This window comes from Carettochelys insculpta, chromosome 11 (genome assembly GCF_033958435.1).
Source record: "Carettochelys insculpta isolate YL-2023 chromosome 11, ASM3395843v1, whole genome shotgun sequence".
Taxonomy (NCBI): Eukaryota; Metazoa; Chordata; order Testudines; family Carettochelyidae; genus Carettochelys; species Carettochelys insculpta.
The window spans coordinates 16,510,001-16,531,649 of record NC_134147.1 but is presented as its reverse complement, the minus strand read 5'-3'; the positions used below and the strand labels follow the sequence as shown (position 1 = coordinate 16,531,649).

Sequence of the window (21,649 nt, the reverse complement as noted above, 5' to 3'; positions counted from 1 at the left end):
GAAGGAGGCAGCAGGCCCAGGGCAGAGTGACCTCAGAGAGAGAGGGGCAGGTGCTTTATTGAGGGTGTAACATGCTTATTGCTGTAACAGCGACCACGTTCATGCAACAGCCGCACACACACACACACACACACACACACACAGGGACACAGGAGGAGGAGTCCGGCCCACTGGCCAATGGGGCAGGCAGCAGGAAGACCGTTGTCACACGCACTCGCAGCCCCAGTGCCTGTGGCAGGCCTGCTACAGGGCACGACAAGTACTGCCATCCTCAGGCGCCAGGGTCCCCAAGCTCTGCACTCTGCTGCTGGCCGGGAAACAGGCCCTGGAGGGGCTTCCTGGGAACAGGGCCTGGAGCAGCATCCTTGCTGGGGGAGGTTCTGACTTCCAGGCAGCAGCCGCTGCGGATGCTGGGACAGAAGCTGCTCCACCAGTGTGGGGAGCTGGGGGCAGGGCCCCTGCACGTCACAATAAATAAACTGCTTGGTGGCGTTCAGTCCTGAGTCCATTGCTCCAGTGGCCGCCGTGACACTGTCCTGTCCGGGCCCTGTCCCAGCTCACTCCATAGGCCACCCTGCGGCACGGCTCCAGGAGTCGCTCACACCTCCACGTTTGGGTCAGAGCCCAGCCCCTGCTTCTGCAGCTGCTCCTCCTGCTTCATTTTGGGCTTCTCCGTCCGCGTGTGCCAGACCAGAACCTGTACGGGAGGAGTGGGGGGCAGAGGTGGGGTCCAGAGAGAGCCCCCAGTCACGCCCTTCTCCCAGCCAGCCCCCAAACCAGCCCACAGAGCCGAGGGACTGAACAACTCGGGACCATCCTGCCGACAGGCAACACTTCACATCCCTCACTCCCAGCACCACGCAGAGAACCCAGGAGTCCTGGCCCCTGTCCTCACCTTGGTGCAGTTGTCAGCACGGGGCTCCAGCTCTTCGATGGAGACCAGTGACTGCAGCAGGCTGCTCTCCAGGTAGCCACGCTCGGCCTGCAAGTCAAACCGGGCCTCCCGATTGGCCAGCAGCAGTTGCAGAGCAATAGCGAAGCCGGCCATGTCCATGGGGAAGGGGCGGTTAGGCTTCCAGGCTGTGTAGAAGGCCACCACCCTGCCCTTCTCCACCAGGGGGCGCTCGAAGCGCAGGCCACCCACCAGGCCCACCGGCCACACTGACACACGCTTGGTGGAACGCATCTGTGGGGAGAGATGGGCACATCAGCAGCAGGAAGAGACCCCCTTGTGGGGGGCACAGAACAAATACCTCCCCACTCCCACCACCCCAATCCTCCCCCACACGCAGCTGCACACCCCCTTCCCTATCACTCCCACCCAGCCTGCAGCATCTGCCTGCCCACCCTCCGGCCCAGCCTCCAGCACCCGCCACCAACCCAGTCACCCGGCCCGGCCTCCGGCATCTGCTCCACCCCCATCACCCGGCCCGGCCTCCGGCACCCGCCACCAACCCAGTCACCCGGCCCAGCCTTGGGCATCTGCTCCACCCCCATCACCCGGCCCAGCCTCCGGCATCTGCTCCACCCCCATCACCCGGCCCAGCCTCCGGCATCTGCTCCACCCCCATCACCCGGCCCGGCCTCCGGCACCCGCCACCAACCCAGTCACCCGGCCCGGCCTCCAGCACCTACCATCAACCCAGTCACCCGGCTCAGCCTCCGGCATCTGCTCCACCCACATCACCTAGCCCGGCCTCCAGCACCCGCCACCAACACAGTCACCCGGCCCAGCCTCCGGCATCTGCTCCACCCCCATCACCCGGCCCAGCCTCCGGCATCTGCTCCACCCCCATCACCTGGCCCGGCCTCCGGCACCCGCCACCAACCCAGTCACCCGGCCCGGCCTCCAGCACCTACCATCAACCCAGTCACCCGGCTCAGCCTCCGGCATCTGCTCCACCCACATCACCTAGCCCGGCCTCCAGCACCCGCCACCAACCCAGTCACCCAGCCCAGCCTCCGGCATCTGCTCCACCCCCATCACCCGGCCCAGCCTCCGGCATCTGCTCCACCCCCATCACCCGGCCCAGCCTCCGGCATCTGCTCCACCCCCATCACCCGGCCCGGCCTCCGGCACCCGCCACCAACCCAGTCACCCGGCCCGGCCTCCAGCACCTACCATCAACCCAGTCACCCGGCCCGGCCTCCAGCACCCGCCACCAACCCAGTCACCCAGCCTGGCCTCCAGCATCTGCTCCACCCCCATTACCCAGCCCGGCCTCCGGCACCCGCCATCAACCCAGCCTCCGGCACCCACCACCAACCCAGTCGCCCGGCCCGGCCTCCGGCACCCGCCATCAACCCAGTCACCCGGCCCGGCCTCCGGCACCTGCCACCAACCCAGTCACCCGCCCCGGCCTCCAGCATCTGCTCCACCCCCATCACCCGGCCCAGCCTCCGGCACCCGCCACCAACCCAGGTCGCCTGCCCCAGCCTCCAGCACCTGCCACCCACCCCATGACCCCGCCAGGCCTCCAGCGCCTGCCACCCACTCTGTCACTCCACCCAAGCCTCCAGCGCCCTGCTGTGATGAAATGGGATTATTTTGCAGTATTTTATGACACTGCTGTGTACCTCGTTTCCCCGTACGGTGCACTCTTGCCCAGTGGGACTGTGTGCTCTCAGGCCAGGCTAGAAGACAGAAGTCTGGGTGTCTCCTAAATGTCCAGCCTGTAATGGCCCTGCTAGTGGAGCACCTCAAGCAACAACGGCAAACCCAGTTGCTTGCACATGCCTGCCCAGCAGCGAACGACCCAGAGAGCTCTGACTTCCCCACCTCGCGGTAGAGGGAGGGGCTGAGTAACATTCCCTGGGCTGAGAGCTGAGCACTGGAAAGATGCAAGTGGTGTCTGGGAGGCAGGAGTGGGTGGCTGGAGGCAGCCGGGGCTCTCCCCAGGAGCCTGCTGGAGAGATCAGTGTCAGACGGAGCTTGAACAATGGGGCTCAAGACAGCCTGGCTGGGCTCTGGGCTAACCTCACCGGACTGTACTTTAACATGCTTTCCCTGGGCTAACCTAAGCACCCCAGAGGGGGTGTTCCAGAGGGCTAATAAACCCGGCTGGTTTGGAAACACGAGTGCTGGACTGGATGTGCTGATCCCTGCAGAGTCTACCCGTCTGTGAGCCGGCCTCGCTGAATGGCACTCACAGGAGTGCTGCAGGCCCAGAGGTGCTGCTCCAGGGGACTGTAAGCTGTGTGCCTTACACAGCCTCCACTCAGGGAAACCCCTGGGGGTCTGGCCCACAGAAGGGCTTCCTTCTAGAAACTCTTCCCAAAGTGGGACCGTGTCACTGACCCTGAGAGTCTCAGACCGCTGGTGGGAGCGGTGGGATGCTGGATGCACCCAGGGGCATTGTGCAAGACGTGACCTGCAGCAGCAAAACCTTGATCGTTAAGGGGAACAGCAAGAAAATGGTTTGTGGCCAGCTCCCAAAGACAGGCACTGCAAATCTGTTCAGCCGAAGGGCTATGCATTGGGAAGCCTCACCAGGGGTACTTCACTGAACAGCTGGAGGAGGATGAAGGAGTCCTGGATCCAAGCAGGTGCGATGGTGGCAGAAGCAGCAGCAGCAGGACACCCTCAGGCCGCAGCTGCCTGTCCCACAGTGGTCTTCGTGACCTGGTTCACTAGCGAGAGATCTGAAGTGGTGGCCCTTGGCGCCGAGAGCGAAGGTGCTCGCGGATCGTTCCCGCAGCGCCAGTGAGCTGGCTGGGAGAAGCAACCAAGCATGAGGCAGAATGGGGAAGAGCCCAGAGAAGCAGCGAGAGTGGGAATGGATCCTGAGAAGCAGAGGGGTGAGGAGCAAGCAGGGCAAGAGGGGAGAGATGCCGATCCCACAGGGACGCTAGACCCCACACCGTGGCCCCAGTTTCAGAGGTGGGTGGGAGGGATCCGAGGGCTGCTGACTGCCTTTGGAGGGGCCTGTGATCTGAAGTAGGACGACCTGCAGACAGGCTCCGCTCTCTGACCCTTACTCGGGCCTGCACCTACAGCGGTGTTCAGCTGCATGGGTGGAGTTGATCCTGGGGAGTGGGAACAGGTCAGAAAGGCTCTGCTGCTTGAATGGCCACCTGGCGCTTAGAGGGAGGTTTCAGGGTATGCCAAGCCCCCTGGGCGTGACCTGCCGGGAAGCCACTGCACGGCGGGGAGGCAAGCTCCACAAAGGGGGAAAGAGTGCAGGGTGACTGCACTGGAGGGTTGGTCCAACCTGGTCAGGGTGGAGAAACTCTAGATCTGTTCTCACAAGCTTGGCGCACTGGGAAGTGAAGGGCCTCCGCAGCACAGGCCGACGGGCAATGAGCTTGTGGCAGTAGGCCAGGTATGAAGAGAGACCCGAAGGGGACTGGGCTAAGCAGAGCTCCTGGGAAAGGGAACCTGGGAGGCGCCCCCGAGAGAAGTTGGCTGAATCCAAAGTGGGGAAGCGGCTGACGCAGGCCTCCGAGAGGCAAGTCGTAACGTCGGGAGGAACACAGGACATGGGCGGCCACGAGGGCCCAGGCTGGCTGAAATGAGGTTTGCGACTTCCCTGCCCGAGCAAGAGGACCTCGTAGCTCAGGCTCAGAAGGGGTCACCCAGCCAGCTCCGAGGGGGACCAGAGCGGTGCGAGATGGGCTCCTGCTCCAGGCGCCATGGGTGCCCGATGGAACTCTGCTGGGCTCAGACTCCCGGGGCCCCCAGTGGCTGCAGAAGGTGCTGGCTGCTGGGAAAAAGTTCCTGGAGTAGAGAGACCCTGGGACACAGCACAGATGGCACGTGCTGAAAGGCTGCAGCGGCTGGGTTACTGCTCCCTTTGTCCTGCTCTGACCCCTGTGTGCGCACAGGCTGGTGAGGGGTGGCTGGTCTCCAGGGCAGCAGCTCTCACAGCCTTTGGGTGACTCACCTTAACCCAAAATTCAGCCCATTCTGGTACCGGCCCACGAGCTGGCAGGCTCAGACTGGCAGTGTGCGATGGGGTTCAGGGGTCCCCCTGCACTGCACCCCGTCCGCTGGCAGGAGAGACTCTCACTCAGCAGGTACAACAGGGGGTTTATTAGGCAACAGATGCCCAGTTTCTCACAGAAGCGACAGTCCAGCAGCCAGAAGACAGTCCTTCCAACCCGTCCCGGGGAGAAGACCCCGAGGGGGGCCCCTCTGGGGTGTAGCTTCCCCCTCCTCAGGCTGGCTGCCTTCCAGCTCTCCCTTCCCCTAGCCTCTAACTGCCGCCCCCGATTCAAAACCCAGCTCGGCTTCTCCCTCCTCTTTGTTCAGGGCAGAGGTGTTACCTGCCAGTTGTAGCCCCAGCGTCATCCTTAGCCACTGGGAGCTGCTCTGCTTGCCTCTCACATCCAGCCTGACTCACACATGCACCCCCCGACTCCATCACACAGTGTCAGAGCAAATGTGGCTTCCCTGGCTGGCAGGGAGAAGGAGGCTTTTCCTGCCTTGCTTCCAGCACCAAGCAGTGGCTGTTAACTCAGGACACCCAGATCAGAATGAGGCGGGGGAATGGCCCCTGACAGCTGCACACTGGAGATATGAGTCCCACTGGCTCAGGCAAAACTTCCCTGAAGCCTGATGCTGTGACCAAGGGAGCAAGTGCCCTGGCAGGGAAAGCAGAGGCAGAGCCCAGCCTTGTCACGGCTAAACTCCAGCTGAGCGTGGGTGGACCACAGGCAGCGGAGAGGGGCAAACAGGTTTGCCCTGGCCAGGGTGAGAGAAGCCCCCGCGAGGAGGAAACCAGCTGGAAGTCCTCTGCTGGGACAGACACCTGGAGAGAGGGTGGCTCAGGCCATGGTGTGTTCTCTTAGCCAGGAGAGCCGGGCTCACAGGAGTCAGGGTGAGAGGACTGTCCTGGAGCTGAAGGCAACAGACTGACCACAGTGGGGGAGATGGGCTCCTTGCATCACATGGCGCTGGGAGACGCACTTCAAATGTGACCTGCCAGTTTTCAGGTGCCCCTTTCGTCCCTGCCTTACCAGACCATAGGACACCGCAGCCCAAGGGATAAGGCTGGGAGAAGATCAAATGCCCCCCGGTCACTCCCTACCCCAGCCCTGCACTCCAGATTCTTGCAGCATGGTTGCCAATCAACCTAACACCCATTCTGAGGGCCTTCCCATCTCACAGACCGGACCCATGGGAGGGTGAGAAAGTGCTCAGAACTGGGTACTGGACCAAACACGCTACAAGACACTTGCGAGCGCTGGACAGGGAGCTACCAAGAAGAAGGAGAAGATGCTGGAGCCTCTATGGAGAACATCAGAACTTCCCCAGGTATTAGTTTAAGGGATGCTGCTCAGCTGGGTCTCGAAGAGGGAAGAGAAGGGACAAAGCAGGACTCTTTGGTCGTACTTTCACAAAGTGTGTGTCTCACTTTCCCCTCCAGGCTGCGTTGTTCCCCAGAGGTGGAGTGGGGATGGGGGTAGGGAAGGACCGTACGGTCTGGGGTCAGGGTAGGAGACACAGGTGTAGGCGCCACCTAACTTCTGAGCCTTAATCCCCATATAATGGAGCCTGTGAAAGGACAGTGGCAAATCCAAGATACCCAGGGACCTACAGACTTTCCTGCCTCCCAGTGAGAAGGCTGATCTCAGCTCCAGGTCCAGGGCCTGGGGAGAGCTGAGAGGAGGGTTAAGAGCAGGTGGCAGTCGAGGCTCTGGAGTCTGACAGGAGACCAGACAGAGGGTCAGAGAGTTGAACCAAGGGGCCCCCACAGCCTGGCTGGGCTCTGGACTAACCTGACTGGACTGAGCCTTACCATCCATTCCCAGGGCTAACCTAAGCACTCCCTGGGGGCGTTCCAGAGGACTAAGACACCCGGCTGTTTTGCTGCACTGTGCGTGTTGCTGACGTGCCTGGGGAGGTGCCCTGAGCCCTGGAGAGGGGACTGGTCTCTTTCGGGGTCTGTCGCAGCCGGACTCACCGCACGCAGCTCACGGAGTGACGCGAGAGGAACGAGTGGAGGGTAGTGAACCGTGAGGCTCAGGCTTCCTCTGGGGAAGACCCTAGGGCAGGGGCAGGCCAGATCCAGCCCTCCAGCCTTCTAACTGGGGCAGGGTCCACCCCTGCACACAGAGCAGCACCGCCCAAAGCGGCTAGCCGCTGCCTCTGGCTCTCCGGGGGCGGGAAGAGGCTTCACACACTGCTGTGACCACCACATTTCCAGCCAATAGGAATGGGGAGATTTTGCTGGGGGCGGGAGGAGCACACGAAGACTCCCTGCAGCACAGGAAGCCACGTGGAGGGGTCTAGGCTGCTGGGAAGCCTGCCTGCGAGCGCTGCAGGTCGGGAGCTGCTTAAGTAAGTACCCCCCAGCCCCACCCTGCTCTGGCACAGCCCCTTCTGCTCCCCAGCTCCTTCCAGACCCTGCACCGCCCAGGCCAGAATCCTCTCCTGAGCCGCACCCCGCCTTGGCCCTGACCCCAACCCTCTGCACCCTCCTCTCCCCCACCCTGGATCACAACCCCTCAGACCCTGCGCTCCCTCCAAAGCCCCACCCGCCAGGCCGAACCCTCTCCCGAGCCGTGCCCCCTCCCGGGCCCTGCATCTCAGCCCTGGCCTTCGCCCGAAGTCCCCCTCGCCCCCGCCAGGCGCGCAGCACCCACCTCGTCGAAGAGGCGCAGGCTGTAGGCGTTGTCGTCGTCGGCGAAGTAAACCACCCCCTCCTCACTGAGCTCCCGGTGCTCCCGCAGCCACTGCAGGGCCAGGTTCCGCTGCTCCACACCCCGGGGCTTCAGCCAGCTGGGATCACTCTCCTTCCGCTTGTGCTCCTTGGGCGTCTCTGTGTGCAGGTGGGTGAAACGCAGGCCGCTCTGGGCCAGCAGCTCCGACACCAGCTGGGTCTTCACCGGGGAGTCCTCCACCACGATCCAGTGGAAGTTCTTCACGTGCAGGAAGGTCTGGGAGAGGCGCACCAGCTCAGCCTTCTGCACCAGCCTGTCAGAAAGGGGAAGCAACAGAGACATGCACCAGCTTGGCCTGGTGGGGGAACAAGAGAGGAACCCAGCAGCTTGGCCAGGAGAGCGACAACGAGGGGGGCAAGAGGCCGGAGAAGGACACCAGCTGGGGAAGCGGTGGGAGGCGGCTCCAGGGAAAGCGGGGTGAGGAGGCAGACCGGGGCGGGCAGACAGTTCCTCCCAGCCGAGGTGAAGCACTCGGCTTCCAAAGAGCACCTCCTGGGTATGGAAATATCCCTTCCTGGAGCTGCCAGTGCTCAGTGCTAGAGCAGTCTCAGCTCCCCCGCTGCTAAGGGGCTCATGCCAGTTCTGCCTGCGGGGGGGACGGGCAGCCCCCGGGCCGTGTCTTACCCCAGCCAAGCAACAGTTACTGAGGGGGGAACTCACGCCCGGGAGCTCCTCTGAGGGGCTAGGCCAGTCAGCTGCTAGGCACAACGTCTTTGCAGCCTCGGCAGAGGTTGTTTGAAAATGACCGGAGTGTCTCCCTCAGCTCGGACAGGCACTGGGCAGGACTAGCCGGCCCCATTCAGTCCCCTGGCTGCTACCACGGCAGCAGAGCCTGCTGGCTGGTTCTGTGAGTGCCACAGGGCGCTCGCCTGCTACCCACAGGACTCTGCTCTCCTTGCAGCAGGTTTCTGGCTGCTGAACCCAGCCCTGGAGTCATTTCTGTGCCTGCACAGGGACCTTCTTCCCACCCCCAGCAGGGCCCCCCATCTCCCCAAGCCGAACCTATTCCCAGCACAGCCAAGTCCCTTCCAGCTCCCCCTGCAGGAACTCGCACCTGGCATAGGTGGGTGTGATGGCATAGATGATGGGCAGCGCCTGTCCCTCTGGCTCTGGGCCCTTTCCTCGTGCCTGCAACCGCCTCACCTCACTCAGCAGCTGGGAGATCTTCTTGTCCTTGCCATGCATGAGGTCGCTGGCCGATCTCAGGTGCGGGGAGCAGTCGCAGGGCTGCCCTGGAGCCAAGCAGGGGAGGAGGCAGATGGTCACCGAGGGGAGACCTGCTGGGTCCCAGCTGACCCCTGGGCCCAACAGCCTATTCCCCAGAGCGTTCCCAGCCAGACCTGAAATCCACTGAGTCATGGTGCTCCCGTCCCAGCCCTTCCTCACCTCCCTGCTGGGGGCACAGCAGGACTCAAAGACAAACCCATTTGCAGCAGGGTTCCTGGCTTCTCCCCAGGGATGATTCCCCAGCTGGACCCAGCCTCAGTCAGGGAGCAGCGAGGCTCCCACCTCTGTTCCCAAATACGGACTGTACTGCCTCCTAACCCGCTGTCTGGCCCTCCAGCATTGCCAGGACTCCCCAGTGCTCTTTTCTCCAGTTCGATCCCTCACCCCCCATCAGGTAGCAGAACTCAGTAGGAGAGGGGCACCCAGACAGGCTGTCTTGCTGCAGGAGGGATGATCTTCGGGGGCCAGTGACAGTGGGGAGCGCACTCAGGCGGGGACCGAGAACGGCTCTTGGCCCAGCAGTGCTGAGCGAGCCCAGGAACCTGCTCGGAGTTCAGCCGCTGGACTCACCCAGCTGCAGCAGCGCGTACATGAGCCCGATCACCGACACTAGGAAGTAAACAACAAACACGTTCTTCAGCTTCACCTTCATGGTGCCACTCTGGCCCTGGGGAGATGGGGAAGAAGCAATTAATTACGGGGGTGCCCTGACGCAGCACTCCTCCACCTCCAAACTGCGAGGGTGAGCACAGCTGAGAGATGCTGGGGCACATGGACCCTCCCACCCCGCAACACTGCAATCCCCACCTCGATGCGCTGACCTCCCCAGACCTCTTGCATACACTATGACTGGGGGTGCCTCCAGGCAGTGCCTGGCAAGATTGGGCCCTCAGCCCTAACAGGAGCCTGGGTGATGCAGCAGAAAGTGGGCAAGGGTTGAACCATGTAAATTTCACCCCAGCATGGCCACTGTACCCACTGCGAGGCAAGCGGAAATCACACCCCACTGTCTCAGGGGATGGGAAGATGTGGCACCTTCCCCAGGGAGAGGGTGCCACTGGGATGGGGAAAGTGATGTAGCACCATCCCTGAGAAGGTTGTGCCATGGGGAGGGGGCACAACTGAGAGGGAATTTTCTGTAATATTTGGTATGAATCACATGTCTGTGCCTCAGTTTCCCCCCCACGTAGCATTGTGAAGTAGGTGCTGAGAAAAGGCGAGGCTAATTTTTTTGCAGAGCTCAGCAAAGCAGCAGTCATGGAATAGAGCTGGAAGAGACCTAAAAAAGCCACCGAGTCCAGCCCCCCGCCCTAAGCAGGGCCAAACCCATCACATCAGCCCCACCAGGGCTTTGTCGAGGCGAGACTTAAACACCTCCAGGGATGGAGACTCCACTACTCCCCTGGGTGGACCATTCCAGTGCTTCACCACCCTCTTAGTGAAAAAGTTTTTCCTAATGTTCAACCTGGACCTTCCCAACCGCAACTTGCGACCATTGTTCCGTGTTCTGCCACCCGTGACCACTGTGAACAGCCTCTCTCCTGCCTCTTTGCAACCTCCCTTCAGTAAATTGAAGGCTGTTATCAAGTCCCCCCTCAGTCTTCTCTTCTGCAGACTAAACAGTCCCAATTCCCTCAACCTTTCTTCATAAGTCATATGCTCCAGCCCCCTAATTATCTTGGTCACCCTCTGCTGGACCCTCTCCAGAGTATCCACATCCTTCCTATAACTGGGGGCCCAGAACTGGACACAGTACTCCAGATGCGGCCTCACCAAAGTTGAATAAAGAGAAATAATCACTTCTCTGGACCTACTGGCAACGCTCCTCTTGATGCAACCTAATACGCCATTAGCTTTCTTGGCTACAACGGCTCACTGTCACTCACGTCCAGCTTCTCATCCACTACAACTCCCAGCTCCTTTTCTTCAGAACTACTACCGAGCCAGTCGGACCCCAGCCTGTAACAACGCTTGGGATTCTTCCGGCCCAAGTGCAGGACTCTGCACTCGTCCTTCTTGAACCTCATCAGATTTCTTGCAGCCCAGTCTTCCAATTTGTCTAAGTCAGTCTGGACCCTGTCCCTATCCTCCAGTGTATCTACCTCTCCCCCTAGCTTAGTGTCATCTGCAAACTTGCTGAGGGTGCAGTCCAACCTCTCATCCAGGTCATTGATAAATATGTTGAACAGAACAGGACCCAGAACTGAACCTTGGGGCACTCCACTAGAAACCGACCACCATCCCGACATCGAGCCGTTGATCACTACCCTCTGGGCCCGACCTTCTAGCCAGCTTTCTAACCATCTTACCGTCCATTTATCCAATCCACATTCCTTTAACTGGCCAACAAGAATATTGTGGGAGACTGTATCAAAAGCTTTGCTAAAGTCAAGATAAATCACATCCATTGATTTTCCCCTATCCACAGAGTCAGTCATCTCATTGTAGAAACTAATCAGATTGGTCAGGCATGACGTGCCCTTCATGAATCCATGCTGGCTCTTCCTGATCACTCACCCCACCTCCAAGTGCCTCACAATGACTTCCTTGAGGAGACCGTCCATGATTTTTCCAGGGACTGATGTAAGACTGACTGGTCTATAGTTCCCTGGATCATCCTTCTTCCCTTTTTTAAAGATGGGCACTACATTTGCCTTTTTCCAGTCATCCGGGATCTCTCCCGATCTCCACAACTTTTCAAAGATAACGGCCAAGGGCTTGTCAATAACATAGGCCAACTCCCTCAGAACTCTCGGATGAATTAGGTCTGGGCCCATCGATTTATGGACATTTAGCTTTTTTAGATAGCTCCTAACCTGTTCTTTCCCCACCAAAGGCTGTCCACCTTCATCCCACAATGCATCACTTATCGCATTAGTCCGGGAACTGTCTTTGTCTGTGAAGACAGAGGCAAAGAAAGCATTAAGTACTTCCGCTTTCCCTACATCATCTGTCACTGGGTTATCTCCCTCATCCAGTAGGGGCCCCATGCCCTCTCTGATCACCTTCTTCTTGCTAACATGCCTGGAGAAGCTTTTCTTGTTATCCTTCACATTCCTCGCGAGTTGCAATTCCAGTTGCGCTTTCGCCTTCCTGACAACTGCCCTACATTCTCGAGCTATACATTTATATCCCTCCCTAGACATCTGTCCCAGTTTCCACTTTTTGTAAGCTCCCTTTTTGTGCCTAAGTTTTCCAAGGATTTCCCCATTAAGCCAGTCTGGTCTCCTACCATATTTACTTCTCTTACTGTGCACTGGGACGGTTTCTTTCTGTGCCTTCAATAGGGCTTCCTTAAAATACTGCCAGTTTTCCTGGACTCCTTTTCCTTTCATGGTAGCATCCCAGAGGATTCTGCCCATCAGGTTCCTGAAGGAGTCAAAGTCTGCTTTTCTGAAGTCCAAGGTGTGTAATTTGCAGCTCTCTTTCCTTCCTTTGGTCAGGGATCCTGAAGTCTATCATCTCATGATCACTGCTTCCCAGGTCGTCCTCCACTTTTACCTTCCCTATTAACTCCTCCCTGTTTGTAAGCAGCAGGTCGAGGCTCGCATGACTTCTGGTCGGGTCCTTCAGCACTTGTACCGAGACATAATCCCCAACATTCTCCAGAAGTTTCCTGGACGGCTTGTGTACCGCCGCATCGGTCTCCCAACAGATGTAAGCGTAACTAAAGTCCCCCACGATAACGAGAGCCCGCGATCCAGAAACTTCTCTCAGTTGTCCAAAAAAAGCCTCATCTACCTCATCATCCTGACTTGGTGGCCTGTAGCAGACACCAGCCACCACATCTCCAGTGCTGCCTACGCCACTAAGCTTGACCCCTAGACTCTCAGCAGGCTTTTCTCCCTCTATGTACTGGAGTTCCAAGCAGTCACAGTGCTCCCTTACACACTCTGCATACACACTTTAAAAGACTAAAGAATGATTCATTAGGTGATGGAAGTCAAGCGCTCTATGACAGCTGCTTGGTTTTGTTGGAATACAGACTAGCCTGGCGCCCCCTCGGTTACTGGTGCATGACTGGTGTCCTTCCACACGTGTTGCTCACAGCACCACCCCTTGGGGGTTGTGGAGTCTGGACCACCTCCCCCACACCCTGCCCCCAATTCCATCCCTCCCCACCTGCACTCCATCCCTGCCCCCACTGGATCCCTTCCCTTAAGCTCCCTCCCCCAACGACGTGTCCTTGGGGATTACTGTAAGGGCGGGCTGGCACCAGCAGCAAGGTGTCCCCCCAGTCCCTTGCATGTACTGTGGCAGAGGGAAGCAGAGCGACCCAGCCCCACCCAGTTGTGCTCTGCTGTGTCCAGCTCCCAGCAACATCACTCAGGGCAGCGGAGCAGGCTGGGTTGGGTTGCTGTCGCTCCCACTGCCACCGGTGAGGCAGGGGGAGACCCGATCCCTGGTGCCTGCGTCAGGCCCTTCAATAATCCTCCAGGCCACCTGGGGCTCCCAAGTTTTTCTCTCAGTAGTGTCCATAGGGACCCAGCTCTGGTGTCTGTGTGCTGTAAGGAGCACTACTGGCTCTCCCAGCCTCAGTTCCTTCTCGCTGGAAACTCCAACAGCACGGAAGGAGGGAAGGTCATAGAACGGCCACACATCATCCTGAAGGACACTGCAGCTGGGAACTGGCTTCTCCTCTTTGCATTCTTGCTTATGTCCATCCCAAACTCGGTGACTCAAGAAGGACCTGAGGAGGGGGGTAGGAGTTCAGAGCCACACTGACGGTAAAACACACTGCTGAACCCAGCGTCATCTCGGCCCTGCTGGCTGATGGCCTTATGAGATGTGTGCATGTGGACCGAGGATCATGTTGCAGCTCTGCAGACATCCTGGATTGGGATGAGCGCCAGGAGGGCTGCCAAAGACTCTGGTTGAACAGGGTTGGACAGCCAGCAAGGGGACTTGGCCAGTTAATAACAGGTCCTTATACAAGAGGTGATCTGGTTGGAAAGCCTCTGCAAGGACACTGGAAGGCCTTTCATTCTACCCACCCTAGTGATGAAGAGTTGGGTCAATTTGCAGAAAGGCCTGGTATGTTCCAAGCAAAAGACCATGCCTCTCCAGGTACCTCTCATCTGTGGTCTTGTGCAGCTTGTGACAAAACACAGGCAGGAATATATCCTGATTCACATGGAAGGAAGACACCACTTTCAGCAAAAAGTCTGTGTGGGCCACACCTGGACCTTGTCCTTACAAAAACCTCCGTTAGGTGGGTTCCAAGGTTAAGATTCTGACCTCTGAGCTTTGTCTCACTGACGCCTCTGCCACCAGGAAAGCACCCTTCAGGGACAAGTGGGATAGGGAACAGGAACCCAGCATCTGGAGGGGCAGGCCAGTGAGCCTGCAGAGGACCAGTTTAAGGTCACACTCTGGGCCAGAGGCCCGCACCTGTAGACAAAACCTCTCAAACCCCTCAGGAACCTGATGGCCATTTCAAGAAAAAGTACTGTCTGACCCTGGGTCGGTGGATGGAATGTGGAGATGGCCACGGGGTGCACTCTGACAGAAGAATGCAGCAGACCCCGGTACCTGAGCTGCAGCAAGTGGTCAAAGATGGACTGCACGGATGATAGCGAGGGAGAGATGCCATGCTCCAGCGCCGAGCAAGCAAACCTTATCTATTTGGACAGGTAACCCAGCACTGGCAGCAAGAAGGGACGGAGAGTAAGAGGAGTTGGCAGTACCCCTTATACTGCAGCATACAGGTGCCACTCCCTCAGGTGCCAAAGCCAGTTCCTTCATATATTGCTGAGGGGAAAATTGTGGTCCCCCCTCCACAGGAAGCCAGGCACATTTCCAGGGGAATAAAAACAAAGGCCTGAGGAGCAGCTAGGTGGAGGGTTCTTAAATGTGGGCAGCTGGAAGGTTCAGACTCTCCTGAAATGGGACAAAAAGAGGGATTAGACAACTGGGGGTTAGCCAAAATGGATCACGTGGTAACTTTCCTCTGTGCTAAGCTGAGGAGTAACAAGCCCCTCTGTTTTACAGGACTGGCTGAGAAATCCCGCCAATGTCTGAGACAGGTGATTGCTCCTTTAGGGATCTATCCCAGCCGGAATGGGATGGAGCTCGTGATGTGAAGTAGGGGTGCTGATGGACCGCAGGGTCGAGCATAGGAGGTGGTGAAGACAAGTGGCATACCCTGGAAGACGAGCGGTCTGCCATGCCAAAAGGGTTCCTCCCAGTGTCTGGTCTAAAGCTTGAGTGACAGAACTAGGCCCATGGATCCAGGAGCAGGGGATGTAGCACTAGCCCAGGGAGATCACATTAGAGGCAGTGAAGACAGCACTGTCCCCAGATGATGGCACCATAGATACATGGACGTAGAACATGGGCCACAGCACTGTCCGAGAGAGACCACACCATAGGGATGGGAGATAGGGCCCATCAGGGGAACACTGCCTCATAGGGATGGAGGGCGGGGGCAGGACCAGTGGGGGGCACACCGCCCCGCAGGGATGGGGGCAGGGCCTGTTGGGGGCACGGCGCCTCGTGGAGATGGGAGGCAGGGGCAGGGCCCGTGGGGGGCACACTGCCTCGCAGGGACGGGCGGCAGGGCCCGCGGGGGGCACACTGCCTCGCAGGGACGGGCGGCAGGGCCAGGGGGACCACACGTCTCGCAGGGATGTGGGGCGGGGCCTGGGCCCGCGGGGGACAGACCGCCGCGCGGGGATGGGGGGCGGGGGCCCGCTCCGTTGCGAACACAGCGCTCCTCTGAAGCAAGAACGTCCCCTGGTTGCCATAGAGACCGCATCGCGAGGGAGGGAACTCGCTGCCGTTGTCACGGAAACGGCGGCTGGTTACTCACCGTCCCACCGCCGGCCCCTGCCGGGGGTAGCGGGCAGACTCAGCGCCCTGGAGCCTCCTCCGCCCCGGCACTTCCGGGCCAGCCCCCCCCCCACTCCAGGTCACGCTGAGCGCCGGGCCCCTCATGCTCCGCCCCCGAAACCCACTTCCGGTCCGACCCCTCAGCAGCTCCCGCACTTCCGCTCCCCGAGGGCGGGGCCGCCAGAGCAGCCTGCGCAGAATGGGAGAGCGGCCGCCCTCCGGCGCCCCAGCGGGGAGAAGCGGCGCGACGCCAATAGCGGTACCAAGCCCCGCCCCCCGCCCCGCCCTCACACACACCAGCGTCACTTCCACTTCCTTTTATTGGTCAGCGCATCAAAACACGCACTCGGAGGCCGCCTCGGTCGGTCCCGCGGGGGGAGGAACTAAAACGCCACGTGCCCAGGCCCACCCCCGGGGCAGGGCAGCGGGGGGCCCGGCGGACCAGAGCCCGGGGAAGGGAGGGGAGATTCCAGCCCCTACCCCTCGCTGCTCTGGCAGGAGTGGGGCAGGGGAGAGGTCTCGCTATGAGCCAAGGCACAGCTGGTCTCCGCCCCCCCCCCCCGGTCCAGTTCTGATCCCTCCCCCCCATGATCCATTTGCTTCATTACCGCTATAAATACACACAGTAGAACTCTCCCCTTCCTAGCTGGGGACAGCACAACACCTGCCCCCCACCCTGGGCTTGGGGCAGGAGGTACAAGAGGGGGGGCTCCCCCAGCAGGGGAGAACGGGGAGAGGCTCCCTGCACCTGCACCCTCCAAGATTTGCTTCTGGTCACAGTGTTGCTCAGGGGAGGGGCTGAGTTCAAAGGGGAGCGGGTTTGCTCCAGGAAGGGAAGCCAGAAGTGAGTGAAGGAGTCAGGCCCTCGGGGCAGGAAGGAGAGTAGCACAGGCTCCGGCCAGCCCCGCTTTGGTCCTGCTGCTGCCCCAGGACACGGAAATGTTTCTGGAGAATTTAGAGACAGGGCAGCTGCTCCCCACCCCGTGTACTGCCACTACCCCTGCTGGGAGGGGCTGTAATCTAGCAACCTTGCCCCCACCCCAAGGATTTGTCATTTGGAATAAGAGCAAATATCGCTACAAGTTAGTCTATGAAGCAGCTCAGACAGATGAGGGGGTGGGAATGGGCACTCCCATGACCCCAGCTGGGGGTGTGTCAGGACTCCCCTAGCTGCCCTTCACAGAAGGGACCAGTCCTGAGACACAGAGATAGGGGTGGGGTACTACTGGCTCATAACACCCTCCCTGCCTGAGCATGGTGTGAAGCTGCGGGGGAAGAGGGTGATGAGGACAGGGAACATCACCCCCGTCCCAACCCCCGCTGCACAGCATTATCGCAAGGAGATGCTCCAATCAGCTCCAATGTTGACACCAGGTTTGCGGAGAGTCAGGACAGAGGTCTCGGGCTGGTGCTGGAAATCCAGGCGTGTCTCAGGGAGGCCTGTGGGAGGAGAGGGGAAGTGAGGGACAGCCATGAAAGAGGAGGGTTTCCCTAGCATATTCCCTCCCTCACTCCCCACAACTTGCAGCCACCCTACCCAGGACATTTACGGCCATCTCCCATGATCAGGAGCCCAATGGGCCCTAAAGTCTGTACCCCACTCACCAGGCTGTCTGAGGAGGACTGCAGCTGGCTTCCCCGCTCCTAAGATCACCACCCGCTCAATCCAGGCTGGGCTCTCAAAGACGCCTTTGGGATCTGCCGACCTAGAATAAGGGACAGAGCCTGGAGGTCAGAGGCTGCTTGATGGGGGCAGGACCAGGATGGCACAAACATGGGAGTGGGGAAAAGGAACAGGTGCAGGTTAATGCCGAAGGTGGGGGTGGCAGGTTTTTGAGGGTGGGCAGCACTGCTAGGTCAGCACTGTATGTGCAGAAGGGATCACTTGGCAGTCCGGGAGGGACTGTGTGGACAGCCCTGGGCTGGTGCCACCTGAGGGTATGTCAATACTCCGCTTGCACAGCATAGGTCCCAGCCATCAAGATGGGACAGGGTGAGGATGCAGCCCAGGGCTGTGCAGAGATTGGGAGGCAGCAGCAGGCTGGCATCACGCAGGTACCTGGCTGTCAGAGTGTTGCTAGCAAAGCTGAAGTGGCGGTGCAGGTACTGGGCTTTGCTCTCAAAATTGTATGTGTGCCCGTCGTCAATGAAGAGGTCTCCTTCTGCTGTACCCTGTGGAGACAGGAGCCGGTCAGTGAGGGCAGGTTACTAGGAAACTCCCACCCTGCGGCCCCTGCACAACTCACCTGGGGACTGAGCGCCACGTAGAGCGTGAAGGGGTCGTGGTGCATGCAGGCTGACGAGCGGCGCACCCGCTCCTTCCGGGGCACAATGCTCCCACCCCGCTGGTACACAGGGATCTGCAGGGAGAGGAGGGGTCAGTGGCGCCAGCCTGGGCTGCCCTCCTTGGGGCTGTGTGGAAGCCATGCCCTCCGCAGGCTGTGTCCCATTTTTCACCCCTTGTGCCAGCTGACCCCACCCCCCGGCGTGTGTCAGAACCAGAGCCCCCCCCGGAAAGGAAAGGCCAAACGTCCCATTGCCCGGGGGGGGCGGTGCCCCATGACTCACACTGCTCATGGTGACAGGTACGTAGAGCGTCTGGGGGGCGTGGTGCTTCTGGTGCGACTGGACGTCGTACCAAACCTGCTGAGAGAGGACATGTTCTGAGGGTGCCAACCACCAGTGCCCCACAGCTCTCTGCATCCCCCTGGCCTTCCCCCACCATCCGCACCACTCCTCACCTCTCCTTTGCCAGGCAGGTAGACCTGCACGCCGGGGGCTCCCTGCTCCACCACTGGGTGTACCAGCAGGGCGTTCCCTGGGGGAGCACAAAGCCAGGTCAGCGGGGGCTAGGATGTAGGGTAAGGGTTGGGATGCACCTACCCCAACCCCCCGCCCCAGGGATCCCTGTGGGCTGGGCACTCACCAATCAGGAACTGGTCGTCGATGCTGAAGGTGGTGACATCATCCGGGTACTCCACCCAGAGTGGCCTGGAACAGAGCGGGGCATGACGTGCGACTGCACCCAGACCGCGCAAGCCCCTGGCCCCCACAATTTCTCCCAGGCAGTGCCTGCGCCAACCCCACCCCAGCCCTGTCCTCAATCCCAGCATTCCCCTCCGCTGCTCCCAGTGGTGCCCCCACCCCACGATCTTCTCACTCCTTCCAGCCACGCCCCTATTCCAACAGCTCCCGCCACCATCCAGCAGTGCCTGTGCGCCACGACCGCAGTCCTCCAGCCCCGGCTCACCTCATGACAGGCTGGCCAGAGCGGTAGCTGTGGTAGAAAGTTGTGTACCAGTAGGGCAGCAGGGCATAGCGCTGGCGGATGGCGGCCCGGATCAGCGCCTTGTTCTCCTCCCCAAAGAGCCAGGGCTCGCGCCGTATGGTGTCCAGGTGGGCGTGGGCCCGGTAGAAGGGCTGGTATGCAGCGAGCTGGTACCAGCGCACCAGCAGCTCTGCATCTGGACTTTTGAAAAAGCCGCCCACATCCGCTGCAGCAGGACAGACACAAGCGAGGTGAGCGTCTGGTCCGGTCCCAGGGTCTGCCTCCCCCGGGGAGAAGGAGCTGGAGAGACACCCCAGCCCTCTCCTGTGCTGGGCAGAGCAGAGATCAAAGCAGCTGGCCTGATCCTAAATTCCTCTGGCCCCCAGCCCACTGACAGACAGCACTGAAGGCAGGGGGGTTGTGGGGTATGCAACTGCCCCCACCTCATCCTGCCAATCCCCAGCCTCAGGCACAGCCCAGGAGAGCTGCCCTGCCTGGGGGGATCTATGCCCCAGCCAGGCACTCACCACCGCAGAAGGAGATGCCCACCACAGCCAGGCTCAGGCACATGGGAATGGAGATCTTCATGTGGTCCCACTCAGCTGTGTTGTCGCCAGTCCACACTGCACCTGGGAGGGTGCGGGCACCAGAGAAAGGGGTGAGGACAGAGCAGTCCCCTGGTGCTCCCCGCCAGCTGCCAAGGGACTGCAAGACAGCCCTGACCCTGGGACGCGCAGCCTGGTGCCCCAAAGACGCTCCTGCGTGGTCTTAAATAAAAGCCGGGCCCAGGCTGGATGCTGCGGTCAGGGTGAAACATACAGAGACCCACTTAAATCTTTGTACTCCGGTGTCCCTAATCCAGAACACGTGTAGAGACCCCGGCGGGGGGAGGGCAGGGCTGTGTGCTCTGCTGCTCCCCCCTGCGCCCCCGACTTGAGGGAATGCCACTTCCGAGGCCTTTCCCCGCTGCTTCCATAGTGGCAGGGGACACGGAGCCGTGTACGCCCCTGGGAGCAGGGCACCAGGTAAGTGCCCCACCCGTTTCCCAAGGGTCCAGCGTTTGATGTGAAGTACCCACAGCCACTGACTCCGGCGGTGCCCAGGCAGGGCTGCTCAACAGCTCTTCCCTGCCCCCCACGTGCAGTCACTGCCTCGTGGGCACCACGGCAAGGGGGCGGAAGCCCTGTTTGTATCCGAACAGGAGGGGGACGTGAGCGCAGCAGGGAGGCGCCGTGCCACACCACCATGGAACGGCCCCAGGGACGGACAAAGGTCAGCAAAAGGCCCCTCCTTACCCTCCCGCAGGACGCCGTCAACAGCGTCTGCGTGTGCCGGGAAGCAGGCAGCCTCGGCTGCAAGCTGCGCAGGACGTGGGGTCGCTGCGATGAGACACGAGACAGCAAGGGCTGGCTCAGGTTTGTGGGGCACCCTCTGGGCTCCATTCTCCGAGCTCACAGGCTCCATCCTGGGAGCCCCAGGAAAACCGTCACGCCCTCTCCGCCCTCGCAAGGGTACCGTGGGCAAGACGCCCCCCCGGCCCACTCACCATAGCGCTGGGAGCCGGCGAAGAAGGCACGGCTCAGCACAAAGGGGCGCTCGAGGCCTCCCGACCGCTGCTCCAGACCCTGCGCTGTTGCCATTTGCTGCCGGAGGGAAAGGAGACGGTGTGAGGTGACAGGCAGAGCTGCAAGCTCCTCTCCCCAGCTGGAGCAGCTCCCTCCTTGGGAACGTGCCCCCCCCGCCCCCCCGAGCCCTCCCCAGGCACAGGGCTGGGGAGCAACAAAGGGTTTGGCGCACAGGACTAGGGCACAGGGCTGGGTGCAGGAGTGAAGGCTGCAGCTGATCCCCCACCCCCTGGATCTCAGTCATAGGGCTGCAGGTCTCAAGTTCCCAGCACAGCCGGTGCCTCCCCCTGCCCCACAGCAGCGTGCCCGGGGCACTGCCCTGGCCCCTCACCACATAGAAGCCATAGAGATTGTGCAGGTCCCGGTGCTCCCAGCCGCCCTGGTGCAGGGCGTCCTTGTGCATCGTCACCTCGGGGCCGTTGAAGACGGACGGCTCGTTCATGTCGTTCCAAATGTACAAGTTCTCCGTGGAGCCCTGGGGAGCGGGGGCGGGAATGAGACGCAGGCAGCACCCAGCTGGGAAACGTCAAGGGGCCGGCCCAGCGCTGGACCCCCAGCCCCAGCGTGGGGACGGCTCACCCCCAGCTCCGCTCCCCAGCACCCTACCTCGTACTGGTCGTAGGAGAACATGCTGGCCCACCAGGCGCGCATCTCAGGGTTGGTGAAGTCGGGGTAGCCAGCCGAGCCTGGGGGGCAGGGGAGAGAGTCAGTGACGCCCTAGGGGCTCCACACGTAGCACTCTGCCTGGCGCCCCTACCCCCAGCCTACCCTGGACCACAGCCCTGCAGCGCCCTTCAGTCACCCCCCACTCACCTGGCCAGCACCAGCCCTCGTAGTCGTTGCCGTCCTTGGTCTTGACGTAGAAGCCCCGGGAGCGGATCTCATTGTGCACCCGGTACCCACTGTCCACCTTGATGTGTGGGTCCACAATGGACACCATCTGGGGAGAGATCAGAGACTTGAATGACCCGGGGCCATGTTCCCCTGCAGGAGTCTCCTTGGGGCCCCTGCTGGTAGCTGCCCCAGTGGCTTG

At 60.7% G+C, this 21,649-nt stretch overlaps 2 protein-coding genes across 6 annotated transcripts in view; both read right to left on the bottom strand.

Moving 5' to 3' along the window:
- Positions 1-22: 22 nt before the first annotated feature.
- Positions 23-15,795, bottom strand: B3GAT3 (beta-1,3-glucuronyltransferase 3). 3 transcript variants are annotated; one of them, XM_075005657.1, is made up of 7 exons: positions 15,704-15,772; positions 14,580-14,772; positions 9,463-9,559; positions 8,720-8,897; positions 7,588-7,918; positions 896-1,186; positions 23-697 (listed from the first exon to the last, which is right to left on the bottom strand). In XM_075005657.1, exons 3-7 carry the CDS (start codon positions 9,542-9,544, stop codon positions 599-601), a joined length of 981 nt encoding a protein of 326 aa, XP_074861758.1. In that variant the 5' UTR covers positions 9,545-9,559; positions 14,580-14,772; positions 15,704-15,772; the 3' UTR covers positions 23-598. The 3 variants fall into 3 exon arrangements, with proteins under 3 accessions (XP_074861758.1, XP_074861756.1, XP_074861755.1); XM_075005655.1 differs by lacking the exon at positions 14,580-14,772 and adding an exon at positions 11,709-11,788 and having other exon boundaries at positions 15,704-15,752; XM_075005654.1 differs by lacking the exon at positions 14,580-14,772 and having other exon boundaries at positions 15,704-15,795.
- A 230-nt stretch (positions 15,796-16,025) lies between these two features.
- The window catches only part of GANAB (glucosidase II alpha subunit), a 15,786-nt gene continuing 10,162 nt past the window's right edge, over positions 16,026-21,649 (bottom strand). For 2 of the 3 annotated variants that reach the window (XM_075005450.1, XM_075005452.1), the window contains 13 exons: positions 21,430-21,556; positions 21,223-21,302; positions 20,948-21,091; positions 20,538-20,634; positions 19,519-19,620; positions 18,974-19,217; positions 18,650-18,714; positions 18,465-18,541; positions 18,292-18,369; positions 17,970-18,083; positions 17,783-17,895; positions 17,329-17,429; positions 16,026-17,163 (listed from right to left, as the gene is read on the bottom strand). In XM_075005450.1, the coding sequence (XP_074861551.1) occupies positions 17,054-17,163; positions 17,329-17,429; positions 17,783-17,895; positions 17,970-18,083; positions 18,292-18,369; positions 18,465-18,541; positions 18,650-18,714; positions 18,974-19,217; positions 19,519-19,620; positions 20,538-20,634; positions 20,948-21,091; positions 21,223-21,302; positions 21,430-21,556 (1,452 nt within the window). In that variant the 3' untranslated portion in view covers positions 16,026-17,053. The remainder of the gene's footprint in view (positions 17,164-17,328; positions 17,430-17,782; positions 17,896-17,969; positions 18,084-18,291; positions 18,370-18,464; positions 18,542-18,649; positions 18,715-18,973; positions 19,218-19,518; positions 19,621-20,537; positions 20,635-20,947; positions 21,092-21,222; positions 21,303-21,429; positions 21,557-21,649) is intronic. The other variant, XM_075005451.1, reaches the window with a different exon arrangement.

Coding starts and splice junctions, on each gene's coding strand:
- B3GAT3 (XM_075005654.1), bottom strand. CDS start 9,544: ATGAAGGTGAAGCTGAAGAACGTGTTTGTTGTTTACTTCCTAGTGTCG. Junction 8,898..9,462: donor GTACGCGCTGCTGCAGCTGG/GTGAGTCCAGCG, acceptor GCTTGGCTCCAG/GGCAGCCCTGCGACTGCTCC. Junction 698..895: donor GTGCTGACAACTGCACCAAG/GTGAGGACAGGG, acceptor CCTCCCGTACAG/GTTCTGGTCTGGCACACGCG.